Source organism: Apodemus sylvaticus, chromosome 3 (genome assembly GCF_947179515.1).
Source record: "Apodemus sylvaticus chromosome 3, mApoSyl1.1, whole genome shotgun sequence".
In the NCBI taxonomy this organism is placed as follows: Eukaryota; Metazoa; Chordata; class Mammalia; order Rodentia; family Muridae; genus Apodemus; species Apodemus sylvaticus.
In genome coordinates, this window is record NC_067474.1 from 162,987,963 (window position 1) to 163,008,191 (window position 20,229).

Consider the following 20,229-nt stretch of genomic DNA (forward strand, 5'->3'; position numbering starts at 1 on the left):
CCAATGCTTAAGAAAACGCCATACAGGAAGACTCCATGGAATTCTGCCATCTACTCTTTGTAAGATGTTTCTTTTTTTGTTTGTCTTTTGTTTTTTGTTTTTTGGGTTTTTTTTTTTCCAACAGGGTTTCTCTGTATAGTCCTGGCTGCCTTGGAGCTCACTCTGTAGACCAGGCTGGCCTCGAACTCAGAAATCCGCCTGCCTCTGCCTCCCAAGTGCTGGGATCAAAGGCATGTGCCACCACTGCCCGGCTTTGTAAGATATTTGCAAGGAAAATAAAAATTGAAAAGTGATATCTTATAAGTATATTAAGGTGATTCTAAGCCAGGCGGTGCTGGCGCACACCTGTAATCCCAGCACTTGGGAGGCAGAGGCAGGCGGATTTCTAAGTTCGAGGCCAGCCTAGTCCTCAGAGTGAGTTACAGGACAACCAGGGCTATGCAGAGAAACCCTGACTCAAAAAAAAAAAAAAAAAGAAAAAGAAAAGAAAAGAAAAGAAAAGAAAAAAGAGAAGAGGTGATTCTAATGAATTCTCTGAGTGGTGAAACAGCTGGAGTTCAAGATGATCCTGTCTTGTCCAGAAAAGGTTTACATATAGGCACTGGGTTACATCCAACAGAATTGTGGGCCAAAGGGTCTTCATAAAAATATCCAAACAATTCAAGCTCATGAAAGCGGGCTTGGTTTCCACAAACTGACAGCAAGTCCTCATTGCTAAAGACAAGATTATTCAAGCCCATGACCCACCATGTGGCTAGCTCTTTCCCTCTCTGCCCTGTTCCCATCTATCCGTTCCCCTCTCTGTCCTCTGTAAATCTCCTGTATCTGCTTTGCCCTTCCTGCATGCGTCACTCGGCCTAGGAATTCCAACCTCCAATTCTTGTCCTAAGTATTGGATGTCAGGTTTTTCTTACAAGCTATCAGATGTGAGACATCACCAAAACATCTTTAGATTGCCTCTAGGCATAGAGACCGGCCTGACCTTCAAGCAACTCAGCAGGCTTGGGAAGACAAGTATTTACAAATGTAAGGCTGGTAATGGAACATAAAAAATGAGAAAATATCAAGATCGGGCTAGCATTTAGCTCTATGCCAATATAGCAATCAACATAAGAAAATACAGACACACTTGCATATAATGTGAAGGAAAGTCACTTCAACACATGTGCGGTGTTCATGTAGGCCAGAAGGAATTGGAGTCCATGGTTTGGAACTCCACTTTAATGTAGTCCGGCTTCAAATGAAAGGGAATAGACCTGCCCCACGGTTCTGAATGCTGAGATTGTGCCAGCCTCACTACCCCTTTTTGTGGCTATGCAGTCATGTGATATCATCACACTTTGCATATCTAAACAACACAATTTATGTTCTGGAAAACATCTTTTGACTCTTTGCATTTATATTAACATAACACTAACACAATAAGAAGTAGAGACATCCATAAAATGTATTTTGTCTGGAGAGGGCAAAGATTCTTGTGTTCAACGATAAGCTCTAGGAAACAAGGACTGTAAAACCACAGGGTTTGCTCTTCTGTAGAAGAGAAGCACACTTTTCTGGCCAGAAGTGAGGGAATGGATGCAATAAGTAGCTTGGTGACCTATGGTATATATAGTGCCAGGCCACACCTGAAACTCCCAGACAATATACAAGGTTTATCCCAGACACATCCTCCCTAGGGCATTGTTTCTTAGTTAATAGAATGAATTCATAGGGAAGATGTCACATACACTTTATAGCTTGGTGACCTCTACACTGTGTCCTCCTCTTGGACCTTTGGTTTTTGAACCCAACTTTATGAAAGAGTCACATGTACTTTGTAAAAGAGTTTTGAGGTAGTCACACTTTAATCTTTATTCGGTAGAGGACTGAGATAATTGGTGCTGGGAAAATAATGTTTTCCACAAAATATTACTATACTTAAAATATTTTTTAAATAAACCACCCTGGGGTCAGAATCTAGAAGTCTGACCAAACACTGTCTACTAAGTCTGGAGGGTAAAATTCAGTTTACACCCAGGATTCAATAAACTCATGAGTCCCTGACCTCGCTCATGCTCGGGACATAAAATCCTACAAACCTCAAACCTGAGCTATTTCCACTCCTGAAAATCCTGCCCCCACAGAGAAGCCCTACACAAAGCCTGCCTCCCACTCACTTCTCTTCTGCTCCTCACCTGAGCAGAGGCAGCCTCCCTCCAGTGTCTTCCCCGGTAAATCTCTTGTGTGTGGTTAGCTGTCCCTTGAGGCTTTGTGGTAAGATCTTGGCTTCTGACTGCCAGACCTTCTTCCTTCAGAGCTGTTCACACTTGCAGTAGGACAACTTTTCCCTAAGAGCAACAAGACTTGGGGATAAGCCACAGCACACCCATGCTCAACACTGAAATTCTTACAGACTGATATCAAAATACATTTCTTTTCTTTGTCTCACGTGGATTGTTACTCTGCCAGACCTAGGATCTGCAGAGAACCCCACACTTATATCACCTCACCAGTAAACATCATAGTCTTTCATTCTGATCAATAAATTCAGAGTTAAACATATAGTCTTTCATTCTGATCAATAAACTCAGTTAAACACAATCTTTCTTCCACTTTGAAATTGTAGTTTTTTGCTGTCTTTATGACTAATGAACCCATCAAGAATATTCTTTGTCACCATCCAAGAAAAACTGTCTCTGAAAATTGCAGAAAAGCAGACCAGAAATTTGAGACTAGAATTTGTGGGACCTGAATACTAATGCCTACATACCAAATATTAAAGAGCTTCAATAGCTGGAACTGTCAGAGTGGCCTAGTGGCCAACATGGTGAATTTAAGAAACAACTGTCAGCAGGCCCCAAGATTAAATTTGTATAGTGAACACATTGGTAACACATGCAGCTATATTTAGTAAAGTTATTGAAAGAGAGGAACAGAGGTAAATAGGTTAAAAGTGCCAGACAATAAAATATTTAGATGTAATGACAGCAGATCCTTGGGGTTGGAGAGCTGGCTCAGTGGTTAAGAGCACTGGCTGCTCTCCCAGAGGTCCTAAGTTCAATTCCCAGCAACCACATGGTAGCTCACAATCATCCATAATGAGACCTGATGCCCTCTTCTGGTATGTACTGTAGTATACTCACATACATAAAAATAAGTAAATAAATCTTTAAAAAAAAAAAAGTTTTGGAGGAGATGGGGTTTAGGGTGTTTTCAGAGGGGAAACCCCAGGCAAGGGGACAGCTTCGATAGCAGCAAAAATATCTGTTTGTAACCTCTCCATCTCTCTTCTCAAACTTTGACAACTCCCACAGGCAAAACCTGCCATTCCTGTTCTGGGTTGGAGCTGGACACAGAGTTGGACATACAAGTAGCTTTAAAGAATGATGGTCTCTGGGTGTAGTTTTAAAGACTGATGGTCACGCTGGTAGCTTCAAAGACTGATGGTCTCCAGCCTCCCAGCTCTCTAACTATACCGAATGCTTGCTGATAACTTCTAAACCATCCCAAACACTTTTTTGTTCATTTCCAGGGTTAAAAACTGCTGGCTTGGGGGATTAACAACCTGTGGCTAATAGCAGGGGATTAAGTAAAGGATTGTTAGGGGGTTTTCTCTCTTGACCAGAAGCCTCCCCTCTTGCTTGTCAGGCTGGAGGGCAGTTTGGCACAATAAACTTTGATTGATCAAGAAAAACAGAGTCAAGGTGGCAGAAGGAAAAACTCTTACACAAGTAAATATGCATAAAGTCACATAAATTCATACACAAACTCACACATATACATTCATACACCTCCATGCAAACCAGTTGGACTCAACCACATAATTACATTACTTACATATGCATATGAAGCAAAAGACCAAGCACCAGTGCAGAAAGAACTCATTCATTCTGGAAGAAAAATGAGCTCAAATCTTTATTGCATAGAGAAAAAGCTTCTACTGTTTTATTGCTAAATGAATTAAGCCCATGTCTATAAGAAAGAAAGCTGGGTTCCCCGCCTTAGTAAGACTCAATCTGCCTTGCTGTTAAGAAAAAAACCTGTTCCCACTCATAATAATAAGAAGCCTGCCTGCTCAATCAGGCTAGGGGGATTGGTATTCCCCAAGATCGGCTGTGAGGTGAAGGTCACTAGGCTGAGTTACACAGTCAGCTTGAATTTCATAATCCCATCATGGCGCTGTTATCTGGAAGCTTTAAATGCTTGGGATGAGGCTCAAGGTTCAGGAAAGAGGTATGAGTCATTTACTAAAATTATGCACAGCCCAAAAGAAGACTTCTCTGATGTTTTGCAAAAATTGATTTCAGCTATAAATAGAACAGTATCAGATTTAGGAGTCAGAAAAAATGCTAATTGTAATTTTTGGCTATTGAACATACTAATTAAGAATGCAAAACATTGATTAGACCTTTACAGGCAAGATCAGCACCAACAGAGGAATGGATTAGGAATATGGGTGATATTGGATCTCAAATTTATGATACTACTGTGATAGAAGTAATTTCTCAAAGTAGTAATTTCATCAAAATGCCAGGGTAAGCCTGGACATTTGACAAAAATTTGTATTCCAAGAAAGAGTGGGTTTCCCAGAAATAATCCAAAAGGAAGACCCCAGTCTTCTGGAGTATGCAGAACGTATGGCAAAGGTCAGCACTGGATATTCAAAGTAAAGCTCTGCCTTTGGAAACACCCCTGTGCGGCCTACCACAGGGTCCCCAGAATTAAATTCAGTTCAGTCATATCCTGTTAGTCTCAGAGAAACTCACCCATACAGCAATTAAATTATTTAATGCCTAGCCGGGCGGTGGTGGCGCACACCTGTAATCCCATCACTCTGGGAGGCAGAGGCAGGTGGATTTCTGAGTTCGAGGCCAGCCTGGTCTACAGAGTGAGTTCCAGGACAGCCAGGGCTATACAGAGAAACCCTGTCTCGAAAAAACCAAATCCAAAAAAAAAAAAAAAAAAAAAAAAAAAAAAAAAAAAAAAAAGATTTAATGCCTGTTGTTAAGAAACAACACTAGTCTGCATGTGACCAAGGACAAAACAGCTTCTGTAGGTAAAAGAACAAATTCAGAAAAGATCAGAAAACAAGTATTTTCACCAACTCCTAGAAATGATGAAAGACAAAAGCTGAAAATACAAATAAATGGCACTGAAAATTGAAGGTTTAGTACATACAAGAGCAGAGGTAACAATAATTTCACCAAAATCTTGGAATATAGATTTACCCCTTCAGGAGGTATTCTTTACAAAATTAAAAAAAAAAAATAGAAAAAGGGAACATTACCCAATTCATTATATGAAGCCACAGTTACCCTGATACCCAAAGCACACAAAGACTCAAAGAAAAAGAGTATTATAGATCAATTTCCCACAGATGTAAAAATAATAAAACACTTGCAAATTCAAAGAAAAGACCAAAAGTGTTACATATAACACTCAAGTAGGCTTCATTCCAGAGATGCAGAGATGGTTCAACACGCAAACATTGAGTGGGGAAAAAAGTGCAACCAAACTAGTGACATCGTAATGCTTGAAGAGATTGCTGACATGTGTTACATTTTTTTTCTCTAGACTAAATAATGCTGTGTAACTGAATGTATGTTGGTGAAAGATTGTACCAAATCCCTTATAGTCATAAACTCCCTCAGGTAGGAGTTATTTCAGAACCTCAAAGACTACTGGGATATGCAGTCTTTAACAGACTGATTACGCACTGAAGATTTTCCTCTTGTATAAAGATCCCATGAAGTACAAAACTTAAGCGTACTCACTACACTTGTGGTGTTTCTCTGTAGGCTGACTTTTGTCATGGTTTCTAAGGTTACTATTCTATGCAAAGGCTTTGCCATACTGCTTATTCAAAGTGTTTCTCTCCAATATGTGTTCTTTTATGTATTCTGAGATAGCTGCTTTGTGAAAAGGCTGACCCACATTGATTACATTCATAGGGTTTCTCTCCGGTATGCGTTCTTTTATGTCTTCGAAGGTGACTATTATCTGCAAAGGCTTTACCACATTGATTACATACATAGGGTTTCTCTCCAGTATGTGTCCTTTTGTGTATTTGGAGACTATGTGATTGTGAAAAGACTTTATCACATTGATTACATTTGTAAGGTTTCTCTTCAGTGTGAATTCGTTCATGACATTGAAGATGATAGTAACGTGCAAAGGCTTTACCACATTGATGACATTCATAAGTCTTCTCACCAGTATGTGCTCTTTTATGTATTTTGAGATTAATATTTTGTAGAAAGGCTTTATCACATTGATTACATTCATAGGGTTTCTCTCCAGTATGTGTCCTTTTGTGTATTCGGAGATTACTGTGTTGTGCAAAGGCTTTGTCACACTGATTACACTTGTAGGGTTTCTCTCCAGTATGTACTCTTCTATGTATTCGAAGTTGACTTTGATCTGCAAACGCTTTGCCACACTGGTTACATTCATAGGGCTTCTCTCCAGTATGCGTTCTTTGATGTATTATGAGATGACCATTTTGTGCAAAGGCTTTATCACAGTGATTACATTTGTAGGGTTTCTCTCCAGTATGTGCTCGTTCATGTATTCTAAGATTAATGTTTTGTAAAAAGGCTTTATCACACTGATTACACTTGTAGGGTTTCTCTCCAGTATGTGCTCTTTTATGTATTCGAAGTTGACTTTGATCTGTAAAGGCTTTACCACACTGATCACATTCATAAGGTTTCTCACCAGTATGTGTTCTTTGATGTATTATGAGATGACCATTTTGTGAGAAGGCTTTACCACACTGATTACATTTATAGGGTTTCTCTCCGGTATGTGTTCTTTTATGTCTTCGAAGTTGACTATGATATGTAAATGCTTTACCACACTGATTACATTCATAAGGTTTCTCGCCAATGTCTATTCTTTTATATATTTGGAGACTACTGTGATATGCAAAGTCTTCACCATACTGAATAACTTCATAAGGTTTCTCTCCAGTATGAATTCTTTTGTGCCATTGAGGACGATGATGATATGCAAAGGCTTTAGCACCTTTAATACATTCATAAGGTTCCTCTCCAGTGGGACTTCTTTCATGCCTGCAAAGATTATTGGCACATGAGAAAGCTTTACCACATGCATTACATGATTAACCATTTTTATCTCTATGACTTATTTTTTACAATGTAAGGAGGAATCAGATCTCAAGGTTTTATCACTTTGTTTACAATCATGCTATTCCCCACATTAAAGGACCTGTTGAGTCTTCGAAGATACCAGTGAGTATAAGAACATTTATTACATGGCTCCTATTTATAGCATCCTTTTTCTACATGAGGTTTTTCATATAACTGAAGAGAACTGGAAGAACTCAGAGCTTTTCCACACTGATTGCATTCAAAACTTTTCCTATAGTGTGAGTCATACTACATCTGTAAAGTGAACCAGGACACACAGAAGAATTTCAATGTTGTTAGCATTCATAGGGATTTTCTGTATTGTGAGTCTGTGGATGTATTCTCAATAAAGTTAGCAAACCAATTAAGTATAATTTTGTCTATCACATTCAAAAAGTCCACTCAGCGTGGTGGCGCACGCCTGTAATCCCAGCACTCTGGGCGGCAGAGGCAAGCGGATTTCTGAGTTCAAGGCCAGCCAAGGCCAGCCTGGTCTACAGAGTGAGTTCCAGGACAGCCAGGGCTACACAGAGAAACCCTGTCTCGAAAAAACCAAATCCAAAAATCCAAAAAACAAAAAGTCCACTCAACAAAAAGATCTACTACATATCTTCTAATTGTTCTGGGAGAAAGAGAGGTACATCACTTTTTCAATATCACTATTCTCACAGGACTTGTATACATTGTCACATATGATATGATATAACTATGAAAAGAAGAATTACAAATGAACGGTTTCCACATTACATTTACACAGGTTGACTTGTTCTTTCTCTTGGATATGTGGTATAGGGATTGACGTATCTCCAAAACATCCTTGACTCTCATAAAATGCCCTTCTCACTAAACTTAGTAATGTTACTACAAGTATACGAGTAACACCATCTTTACTATGAACTATGTTAATATTAGAAGGTTTTGGAGACACACACACACAAACACATATATAATATATATCAGCTATTTAATGTGTATACTTCCTGCAATATCTAAGTGGTATGAGACTAAATCGATTGGCACTCCTACAGCATAGTTCTTATGGTGCTATGATTCAAATAATGATATCTGTTAAGGCACTGTTTCCATGTCTTCCTTCTTTGAGAAATGTTTGGCAAACACAAATCAGATATCTGATATTGAGGTGCATGGTTTGATGAGAATTTAATAATTATTCACACACTTAAAGGAGTGCTTTTTGACACTGCTGCTGTTTTTTAAAACTTCCAGGACACATTACAGTTTCTCCAGAAGCATAGTCATATCAGCTCATACATGAAAATTACCTTCCATGTCTTCTAGAACTTTGGCAATGTTCTTCAGTATTATGGTCTTCCCAATTGTAGCCTAAAATATAGTACCAGAAAATGTAGGATATGTTATTGGAAATATGGCAAAATTAAAGTTCCTGCTTCAGTGAACCTTAAAATTATACCTGATTTATTCAAATCATTCTTCCTCAGTCACAATAGAAATTACAGAAGAGCATCAATATAAAAGCGTGCTCCCTTTATTTTAAAAAGTGAACGAAAATTCACTGTCTTACCTATGGCACTGAGGTTCCTGTAGGTCTCCAGCATCACATCTTTGTAGAGACTCTTCTGGGAAGGATCCAGCAAAACCCATTCTTCCTGAGTGAAGTTCACATGCACATCATCATAGCTCACTGCATCCTAAAATATCCCATCCATGTGTACAAGAGAAAGCATGATACTAATAACACTGTAAATGTATACGTCCCTTACAATATATTCATATAATTCTGGTGCTTCCCTCACTTATTTCCTAGAACAGAAATTGTAATGTCATCACCAAGTGATTTCTGAAGGAAATTAAATCGTAAGGTTCACCTCTGTCATTTCTGCGACCTTTGAGTAGGACACAGCCTTGCAAGAGAAATGCCAAAAACAGACACACCATACACACAGAGAGAGAGAGAGAGAGAGAGAGAGAGAGAGAGAGAGAGAGAGAGAGAGAGAGAGAGAGAGAATAAAAGAGAGAAAGAAAGAGAAAGAGAAAGAGAAAGAGAAGGAGGAGGAGGAGGAGGAGGAGGAAGAGGAGGAGGAGGAGGAGGAGGAGGAGGAGGAGGAGAAGGAGAAGGAGAAGGAGAAGGAGAAGGAGAAGGAGAAGGAGAAGGAGAAGGAGAAGGAGAAGGAGAAGGAGAAGCCGGGCGGTGGTGGAGTACACTTGTAATCCCAGCACTCTGGGAGGCAGAGGCAGGCGGATTTCTGAGTTCGAGGTCAGCCTGGTCTACAGAGTGAGTTCCAGGACAGCCAGGGCTACACAAAGAAACCCTGTCTCGGAAAAAAAAAAATCCAAAACACACAAAAAAAAAAAAAGAAAGAAAGAAAGAAAGAATCAAAGAAACAAAGAAAGAAACAAAGAAAGAAACAAAGAAAGAAACAAAGAAAGAGAGAGAGAGAAAGGGGGCAGAAGAGGGAAAGAGAGAGGGAGACAGGGAGGGAGAGAAAGAGAGAGACAGAGGACATCAGAGAAATTGTGTGAACAATTACTAACTAGAAATGATGATGGGCAAGCTGAGTGTACCAGCTCACGCCTTTAGTTCCAACACTTAGGAAGCAGAGACAGGTGTATCTCATTGAGTTGGATGCAAGCCAGGTCTATAACATACAGTAGTAGCAAGTGCTATTCAATACTGCGTCTACTGTCTCTTCTATGATTTAGGAACAGAGTCTATTATGGTGAATGTGTGACAGCAGCGAAGGAAGATGACTGACCGGTTTCCGATGCAACACAGTAGACACAAAGAAGAAGAAATGGGTTGAGACTACAGATACCCAAATCCCATCCCAATAAGGAATTTCACCTAGAACTGTTTCTGCTACAAAATCCTCCATGAAGTCCCCAAAGAAAGCCACCACAGAGAGAGAAGTGTTCGGAGGCATCATCATATCTGACCCTGGTCACTGTAGGCTCATGGTCATCCCATGATGAGAATGCATTTATTCTAAATTCAATGATCCTCAAAGTCTGCAACAGCCCCTATACTGTTCAAATGTCTAAAATCTCCTCTGATGCTCAAGACAATCTCTTGTTGCCACATCTTATAAAAATCAGAAAACAAGTTACATCTTTCCAACATGCAATGATGGAGAATATCCTTTCATATTCTAATGGAGAGAAACATATGTAGTAAGGAAAGATTAAATCAAGGCAAGAAATCCAGCAGGGCAAACAACAAATCCGATAGCTCTTTTTCAGACACACAGGGCTTCAGTTTCCGAGGGCTTGGATAGTCATATCCTTGGAATTTCTCATCCATCTCACCAAGTGGTTGTTTCCATTCCCTATAGGTAGTTCTTCATGGCAGGTTGTCTCATAACTTAGATAGCTTGACAGCTTCTGCTTTTAAACTGTATTCCCAACCAATGGACTGAAGTCGGGAACCACTGTGGTTGAATTAGGGAAAGGGTGGAAGATGTGCAGGAGGGAGATCCCATAGGAAGACAGCAGTCTCAACTAACCCCTGAGATCTCTCAGACACTGAGCCACCACCAATCAGGCAGCATACAAAAGCTGGTCTGAGGCCCCCAACACACATATAGCAGAGGACTGCCTGGCATGGCTTCAATGAGAGAACAGGGAATGGGAGGGGGGTCTGGTGTGTGGGGGGGGGGCATCCTTTTGGATAGAGGGGAGAGGAGGAATGGGATGAGGAACTGTGGGAGAGTGAGGGGGGGAGAGGCGGGTAATGACTGAACTGTAAAAAAAATAAACGTAATAAAAATTATCTTATTCTCTTATGATAGAGAAAATAGTATATTTAGGATACTTGTAAACTGAATCAAAAAACAGATCAAAAAGATCACCTACATTAAGCCGGGCGGTGGTGGCACCTGCCTGTAATCCCAGCACTCTGGGAGGCAGGGCAGGCGGATTTCTGAGTTGAGGATGGCCTGGTCTACAGAGTGAGTTCCAGGACTGTCAGAGCTACACAGAGAAACCCTGTCTCGAAAAAACCAAATCCAAAAAACCAAAAAAAAAAAAAAAAGATCACCTACATTGTTGGAGTAGGTCTCATCCCAAAGATGCAGACAGTTCAACATACAAAAATTAATAAATATAATCCACAATATAAATAAACTCACAATCTCTCTCTCTCTCTCTCTCTCACACACACACACACACACACACACACACACACACACACACAAGAAAAACAACGAAAAACAACCACAGCACCATCTCATTAGATTTCAACAGGCCTTTCACAAAGTCCAGCACCAATACATGATAAAAGTCTTGGAGAAATTAAGAGATATAAGGGACATACCTAAACATATGAATACATTTACAGGAAGCTTACAGCCAACATCAAATTAAATGGAGAAAAACTCAAAACAATTACACTAAACTCAGAAACAAGACAAAGTTGTCCAACCTCACCCTGTCTATTGACTGCAGTACTTGAAGTTCTAGCTAGAGCAACAAGACAACTGGAAGCAATCAAGGGGATACACTTTGGAAAGAGAGAAGTCAAAGTATCCTCGGTGGCAGATGAGATGGTCGTATACATAAGTAACCCTGAAAATTCCACTATCAAACTCCTACAGCTAATAAACACTTTCAGGAAAATGGCTGGGTCAAAGATTAACTTACAAAATATCGGTAGCCCTCCTTTATAAACATGACAAATGGACTGAGAAAGAAATCAGGCAAACAACATCCTTCACAGTAGCCTCAAATAATATCAAATATACTAGAGTAACATCCCCCTCCAAAAAAAAAAGTGAAAGACTTGTATTATAGAAATCTTCAAGTTTTTGAAAAAAGAAATTGAAGAATATCAGGAAATGTAAAAAAATTTAAAAAAAAACCTCTCATGTTCATGAAACAGTTGGATTAACAGCAAAAATGGCCATCCTACAAAAAAAAAAAAAAAGAACAAAAACAATTTAGAGATTCAAAGTAGTTCCTACAAAATTACAACAGAATTGTCTACAGACCTTGAAAGAACAATTCCAACACTTCAAATGGAATAACAAAACCCACGATAGCTAAAACAATCCTCAACAAAAGAACTGCAAGGCACTGACATAAAAACAGACATGTTGATCAATGAAATCAAATCGAAAACACAAGACATAATTCCACCCACATAAGGACAACTGATTTTCGATTAAGGAATTCACAAATGCACAATGGATCGAAAACGGTACCTTCAAAGAAGGCTGCTGGTTACACTGTATCTCTACGTAAAAAATAATGCAAATAGCCAGGCGGTGGTGGAGCACACCTGTAATCCCAGCACTCTGGGAGGCAGAGGCAGGTGGATTTCTGAGTTTGAGGCCAGCCTGGTCTACAGAGTGAGCTCCAGGACAGCCAGGGCTATACAAAGAAACCCTGTCTTGAAAAAACCAAAAAACCAAAAAAAAAAAAAAAACACAAACAAACAAACAAAAAGAATAATGCAAATAAATTCATATTCATCACCCTGAGAAAAACACAGTGCAAGAGAATGGAGGACCCCAAAGTGAACCTGACACACTGAGACTGAGAGAAGAGACTGCAGAGAACAGCCCTGAAGGCGCGGGCCCAGGAGACAACCCTCTGAACACAACACCAATGGCTCAAGCTGTAAGACCAACAATTAATATATGGGACCTCATGATTCTGAAAAGCTTCTCTAAGGCAAAAAGCACAGTCAACTGGACAAAGGGACAAGATAGCCTAAGGAATGGGAAAAGATGTTTACCAACTGTGTACGTCACACAGATGGAAGCCTACTAAACAAAATGTATAATGAACTCAAGAAACTAGATGTTCAAAGAACAAACAATTCTATTTTAAGCTGGGGTACAGAGTTAAACGGAATTCTCAAAAGAGGAAACTCACATGACCTAGAAACACTTAAACAAATGCTGAACAACCTTAGTTATCACAGAAATACAAATGGAAACTACTTTGAGGTTTTTTTTCACATGTCAGAATAGCTAAGGTCAATAATACAAGTGAGAGCTCGCGCCGGCAAGGATGTGCAGCAAGAGGAAGCCTCTTACATTGTTGGTGGGAGTGCAAACTAATACGGACACTATGGAGATCAATACTGTCTTTCCTCAGAAAACTGGGAATTGGGCTACTTCAAAACTAAGCTTGGGCATATACCCAAATTATGCTCCATTCAACCAGAAGGATACCTGCTCAATATGTTCATGGTGGCTTTAATCACACTGGACAGAAACTTGGCATGGGCTAGATTTCTCTCCACTGAAGAATGGATAAAGAAAATGTGGTATATTTATACAACAGAGTACTACTCAGCTGTTAAAAATGACATTTAAGACATTTACAGGAAATAGATGTAACTAGAAAAAAATCGTCATTAAGTGGGGTAACCAAAACCCAGAAATACAAATATGACATGTATTCACTTATAAATTGATAGTAGCTATTAGGTGAATTTTAAGTCGGCTACAGTCCACAGTCCGAGCAGACAGGGAAAGAGAAAGGCTATAGGAGGAATCATGGATCTCTCTGGAAAGGAGAATAGAAGAGATTCTGAGGATGGACTGTGGGTTCATGGGCAGAGGCGTAGGAGGAATCAGCTGGAGAGGCGGTCAAAGTTCGGTGCAGGGAGGAGCAGCTGGAGGTAGGGGGCGCTAGAGAGTTGAGGTAGATACCTATAGCACTGGTGCCTTCCTGGAATCCATAGGGAGCACTCCTAGCAATGGAAAATATGGAATCTGGGCTGACTGTCCTTTATAGCCAGGCAGGGGTTCAATGGTCGGTTACTTTTGGCTGACTTGCTGGCTGGGAAATTCCCTTAGAGATTCCTCAACAACCCACAACCCAGGCTGATGCTAGGACAGAAGGTTGCTCTCTGAAAACAACAAGGCCACATTAATTAGGAAAACTTCCACACAGCTCACTGAAGGCAGAGAGGCCAAGCACGTGCAGGCTGGACATTTCACTCCCATGCTCCGGTCTCTTCGGGGTCTTCAGAAATGTACAGTCTTTTAACCATAGCTATTGTCTTCATTTCTTTTGCACAATGTCCTCCTCCTAGGTATCCTGCTTGTCCTCAATGAATGAGCATTTAGATTATTTTAAAATTTAGGCCACCATGAATATTACTACAATGAACATAAGAATTCTGATACTTTTTAAAACTAATTTTGAGTGAATGGAAAATATACTAAAAAGAGTTCTTAGATCCATACCAATTCTGTCATTTTATGAGACCCCTGTAGACTGCAGGTACACAGAAGCTTGGATAGCATGAGACTGTGTGGAGAACAGGGTTGACTGTGTTGTTTGTGGTAATGAGGTTCCATGGATGTAGCTACTGTGTCTAAATGGGTCAGAATACATACATGAGATATGTGTGATTTTTATATCAACTTTAACAATGCAATATGGATTTAATTAATTGAAGTTGGTATCTGTGGAAAATCCCAACCTACTGCTATCAGAGTTTATTTTGTATGCTAATACACAATTATCTGCACTGTTCAATTCTGGACCATGTTTTATTGTCAACTTTTTATCTTGTCAATTAACTCATACTTGGTTCTTTGTGACCATAACAATGTACTCTGTGTCACTAAACTTATCCAGAAGTCCTCTTTCTATGCCTTTGTACATTATTTCACATCTGTTTCAGTTTCCCTCCTCCAAGGGGATCCACACTCAGGGAGGGTCTGAGGTCAACGGCCTCTGCCCAGGTCACCACACGGACCAACTAACCCACAGTCTGACCCGCTGTCAGCCTCAGTCCCAGCAGATGAGACTCTGATGGCTCAGTGGAACTGCTCCTCCTGGCCTGGGGACAGTGGGCTCCACAATCAGCATGACATGGTTGTGGTCTCCCTCACAGCTCCCTACAGCTGCATGAGAGGAGACTTCTGGAAAGAACATTCACTGACTCCCACTGCTGCTCCTGATTGCTAAGCCTGCCCAGAGTCCCTCCTTAGCTTCGACAGCCTGTGTACTCCCCGAGCCCTTGAGTGGGGTTTTCGAACTGGCCCATTGTTCTCCAAAGAACCTACAGCTTCTGTGACTACCTGAGAGCCCACTAGCTAACACCTGATGCTAGCCTGGGGCGGAGCGCTGGGATCAAGGTGAAGTCTTTATCTGCCAGAACTACAGTTTCCTGAATAGAGCAGGCTACCCTCTGAGCAGTGTGGAACAGTGGAGCCGACACCCGCTGAGCAGACTCTCGGCCTTGGGGAGGAGGGTCTGGCCCAGAAACCATAAATTATGAGACCCCCCCCCAAATAAAGTTTGAGCCTAGAGCAAGAAATCAAGTCTCAACTCCATGTATTTCTCTTTTCACTCTGTTCCCTATCCCCAGTTCTTCTTCCAGAGAACCCGGTAAACCGTTCATAAGTAGCCGCTGACAGCTACAACAACCCACTTGGGCCATTGGACAGCAGCATCTCCTCTAGTGGGGAAATCAGAGATCAAATGGCTGAGACGGGAGAGCCAATCCCAGCGAATTCCATCCTAGGGTCAGACAGAGCCCTGGTCTGGGGAATTTGCATTTTAGTACAATTTTCCAGTCTCCCAGAGAATTTCCTGCTCCTCTTCCAAGGCCCAGGGTTATCTGTGTGCACATTCCATCGCACACACAAAGCCCGAGGCAGCAATCTCTCCCTCCTAACTGGGAAGTCCTGCAGGCAATGTTAATGAAAGTCAAGCACCGACAACAATTAAAGCAAAAGGTGGCCGTGAATTTGAAAGCAAGGAGCAGTTAATGAGGTGAATGGGGGAAAAAAAAGTAATAAAAAGGAAAGGACAAGGCTGCTCCTAGAGTTTCATTATAAATTAAAGGGAGAGCAGAGCCAGACACAGGGACTTCTGGGAGAGCAGAGAATGGACACGACTGTGACCCGCGTGAGGAGAAGCTAAGGAAGCCAGGCCAAGAAGCCAGCAGACTAAAGGGTAAATAAAAAATGACCAGGGAACCAAAACAGTTGGATTACATGAGGAAAGAGCTGGAGAAGGACCACCAAACCCCTGGGCCAGAGGGCAGGATAGCCCACAACACACAGTAGTAAGTAGGGACTCAAGGGCTGCTTGATTTATTAATTAGTCAGTTGTCCCAGGGTTTGAGACTTAACAGTAGGGAAGAATGAGAAGGTTGACACAATTATAGTCTCAAACGTATTTTACAAAGTCGAAACAGGTTTTATGGTCCCATATTCTTCAGGGACTACACATGTGAATTAGAGCACAGCAAGGACTATTCATGGGGCTGGAGAGATGGCTCAGTGGTTAAGAGCACAGACTGCTCTTCTGAAGGTCCTGAGTTCAAATCCCAGCACCCACATGGTGGCTCACGTCTATTCGTAACAAATCTGACGTTCTCTTCTGGAGAGTCTGAAGACAGCTACAGTGTACTTACATATAATAAATCAATCTTTAAAAAAGAAAAAAAAGAGCTACTCACACCTTCCTCTTAGGTTGTACATTTTCAGACAGGAAAAATTGCATTTCTATTAGGACCAGCTACATCGGTTTCTCCAGACTTTGTTGGTTAAACACAAATTTGGTTTCTACAAATATCTTCAGAGCTCGGTCAGAATCTTGATTGCCTGGCCTGTGAAAATGGCCAGTTTGGACTTTTTCTGATCATCTAAAATTGAATATCTGACTACTTGTTACTAATGCCAATTACCAAAGCAGGAAAACTCTCTCTCACCTTCCTTCTTCCCAGTGTACTCCTGCGCTGTGAACACATCAGCTTCAAATTTCCTCACTAAACTCAATTCTTACACAGGTCCCTCTTTGTTTGCTGTCCTCTGCAAGATACAGGGAGATGGGAGGACCCTCAGTCAGTGCTGTCTTTCCCTTCTTATTGACCAATCAGGGCCAAGCCTGAAAGGAGTTGTAGGACTGTCTTCCAAGCAGTGGGCAGTAGAGCCAGAATTAGGGGTTCAAAGAAAGTCATAGCTACACAGCATGAGCAAGGCTGAACTATATGAAACCTTGGTATAAAGAAATATGAAAGCCTTTGAGAAAAAGGAATGAAATTCTTATAAATGGGAAACATTGGAGAATAAGAACTAGTACCAGATCAGAACAGTGATGCATAAAGAAAATGAAATTTAAATAGTAATATTATCAATTGACTTTTAAAAATATCGTGAATATAATTGAAAAACAGATAGGTATACAGACTTTGAAAAATTAGTCAGGCAGTGGTGGCACACGCCTGTAATCCCAGCACTCTGGGAGGCAGAGGCAGAGGCAGGCGGATTTCTGAGTTCGAGGCCAGTCTGGTCTACAGAGTGAGTTCCAGGACAGCCAGGGCTACACAGAGAAACCCTGTCTCGAAAAAACCAACACCCCCCCCCCAAAAAAAAAGAAAAGAAAAAGAGCACCCCCTTCCCTGGTAGAGGGAATGGCATTAATAGATACTGTTTGATCTTGGCCCTATGTGCAATGTGAGCTGCTGAGATCTGTAACCTGACACACACAGCTACAGCCAACAGTCTCTGTCTGACATATTAATGTCAGTGAGGATCGCACGTATCTACACAGAACAGCCCATTAATTGGAAACTTAATATTCATTGGCTCAAGCTAACTTTCAGAAATTGTACACCCACCAATCTGGGCTGATTTCACTCAAATGGATAAATTGATGCATGCCGAGAAATTACAAAATCACTCACTCTGCCTGAATCAGGTCCTTCTTCAAAACAGTGACCCCTGCAGCTGACTCCCTTAAACTTTGCTGTGTGATCTACATATTGCCTAACCTACTTCACCATGCAGTATACACGTTACGCTCTTCTCCTGTTCTGGTCTGAAAGTGGAAGCCATGCTCCACATGCAAAAACTTGTACTGTTGCTGCAATGGACACTTAATTACGTAACTCAAAACGGTAATTTTAAAACTCTGTCGTGGGACAGCCTTTTAATTAAAGAGTCTGGAATGTTCAATCAAGCAAGGTCATTGCCCTGGGGAACAACAGACTGGGACCAAGATGGCCTGAGTCAACACAGCTTGCCTCAGAACATTTTTGGAAAAGGCTGAAGATGCAGGCGTCCTAGAATTAATATGCCTTCCCAGGGAGAAATCGCTCCATGCAATAATAAAAATTAATTAAGGAAAATCTCTTTAAGGACACCACACATTTGGCTCTGGGGGTCCTCAAAGAGGAGTCAGCCTAGAAGAGATTTTGCATTCCACATATGGTATGTCCCTTAAGTCTCTTTTAGATTCAGACCCCAGGTTATGCCATGAACTATTTAAACATTGACTGCAGACTGCAAATCTAAACACAGGCAGATGAGAGATAGACACAAAGCAAAGATATTCACAGAAGTAAATACACCAGTGTTCTAATACAGCAGTCCTTTAGTGACAGGATCTTATCGAAAGTCCCAGCGGATGACAAGGATAGAAAAAGTAGTAGGAAGAAAAGCTAAAAAGCTGCAGTGCAGAGGTCTTGCCACAGGAGCTATATGCTGCCTTTCCCCCAGAGGCTCTTCCCCATACAGTTCAGATATTTTGGTCTCCTTAATCTCTTGCTTTCCCTCTCACTCTTTCTCTCTCTTCTTCTACCTTTCTCTCTGTTCCTGCCTGCTTTCTCTTTCTCTTCCCCCTTCCTGCCTCCCTCTCTCACCATGGTGACTTCCCTGACCTCGGTCATTGGGGCCAGTGAACTTGCCCAGAAGCAGCTTCCCAATAAACTGGCATTTAATATAACCTAATCTGGCTTGAATCTGGTTCATCATCTGGTTCGTCTCCTCTAAATTCTATGTGGAGTGACTTACTCTCTCCTAAGCACTGCAATTCCTTTACATCACAACTCCTGCTGTTCTACATCACAAATTAACATTGTAGTGGTACCCAACCCACGAGACGCTTTTTACAACCTCCACAAAATGAACTCCAAATGGATCTTACAGCCAACGTTAAATGCTAAAGGTGGAAGTTGTAGAAGATACTAAGAGTAACCAGGGCTCTTCGAGTCTGGCATCTTGCCAAGGATATTTCTGCACACAAATCCCTACTCCAAATGCTTGGCGCAGACGCAGCCCCGATAGTCACGTTATTCAGAGCCTACCACCGGGTCCACGGAATGACTAGAACAAAAAGAGACCCCACAGGTGGCCACCCAGTCCCAGGGAGAACCCACCACTCCAGCTCCCCAGACTCAGCCGCCTGCTCCTCCCCGATGTGGGCAGTGACCCTGTGCTCACCATGTCGAGACTTAGGACCTTGCCTGAGCGTCCCTCAGAGCACCCAGTACTAACTTCCCCTTCTTCCTCCAGAAATCAAGGTGTAGAGCTTGCACTTGTAATTCTGAATATTAACCTGGAAGCCTCCTCGGCCCAGGAACTACGTCACTTTCCTGGGATGCTGGGAATTGTAGTTCTTTGGAAATAACAAAGGCTCATGGGAAAGTATAGTGGCCCAGTTGAATTTCTCGGTACAAACTGCTGAAACACGTGACTGAGGCCGTTCGTGCTGGCAAATTCCGGGGGAATTTTACTGACGGGGCTGTCTCGTGGTCAGTAACTAATATTTAATGAATGCCTGCTTTAAATTTGGTTCAAAATTGTTGAGTTGGTTTTGTTCCAACAAAAATCAGGATTAACATACAGAAGTTCACAGGAAGACAACAATACCCCGCAGTCGCTCATCAATACTTATACTGGAGAGTGAGGGCACTGAGTGTCCTAGCGCCAGATTTTTACATCTGGCAACCAAAGTGGGATCCTTACAGACGATAAGCAGCCAGAGGAGTTTCCAGCACAAACAGGCTGAGATAAGTTAGCAAGGATATCCTGGCCTTGGGTTTTTTTTACCTAGAGTAACTTTCCTAGAGTTCTGATAAAGGAAATCAAATTCCAGTTAACCCTGAAATGGCCTCAGGAGCAATACAGGTGGAGGAGTGATGGGTTCCCTGCCCAGCGTCAAGAACGAGGAATGAAGCCAGACACTATATAGCATAAGTAGGGGGATCTCATGAGCTTGAGGCCAACTTGATCTACAGAGAGAATTCCAGAACAGCCAGGGCTGCGAGTGGGGGTGGGGGTGGGGGACAAGAAGAAGAAGAATTTAGCCATGTAGTGCCAGCCTGTGGGAGAGTCAAGGCTTGATAAAAGTATGGTGACTTTAC

The 20,229-nt window shown here is 41.5% G+C and overlaps 1 protein-coding gene across 3 annotated transcripts; it reads right to left on the bottom strand.

Annotated features, from left to right (window-relative positions):
* Positions 1–524: 524 nt before the first annotated feature.
* Positions 525–19,440, bottom strand: LOC127681636 (zinc finger protein 431-like). Of its 3 annotated transcripts, none has more exons than XM_052178112.1 (4): positions 19,307–19,440; positions 8,677–8,761; positions 8,417–8,477; positions 525–7,055 (listed from the first exon to the last, which is right to left on the bottom strand). In XM_052178112.1, exons 1-4 carry the CDS (start codon positions 19,307–19,309, stop codon positions 5,840–5,842), a joined length of 1,365 nt encoding a protein of 454 aa, XP_052034072.1. In that variant the 5' UTR covers positions 19,310–19,440; the 3' UTR covers positions 525–5,839. The 3 variants fall into 3 exon arrangements, with proteins under 3 accessions (XP_052034072.1, XP_052034071.1, XP_052034074.1); XM_052178111.1 differs by having other exon boundaries at positions 8,677–8,803; XM_052178114.1 differs by lacking the exon at positions 19,307–19,440 and adding an exon at positions 13,772–13,930 and having other exon boundaries at positions 8,677–8,803.
* Positions 19,441–20,229: the final 789 nt, after the last annotated feature.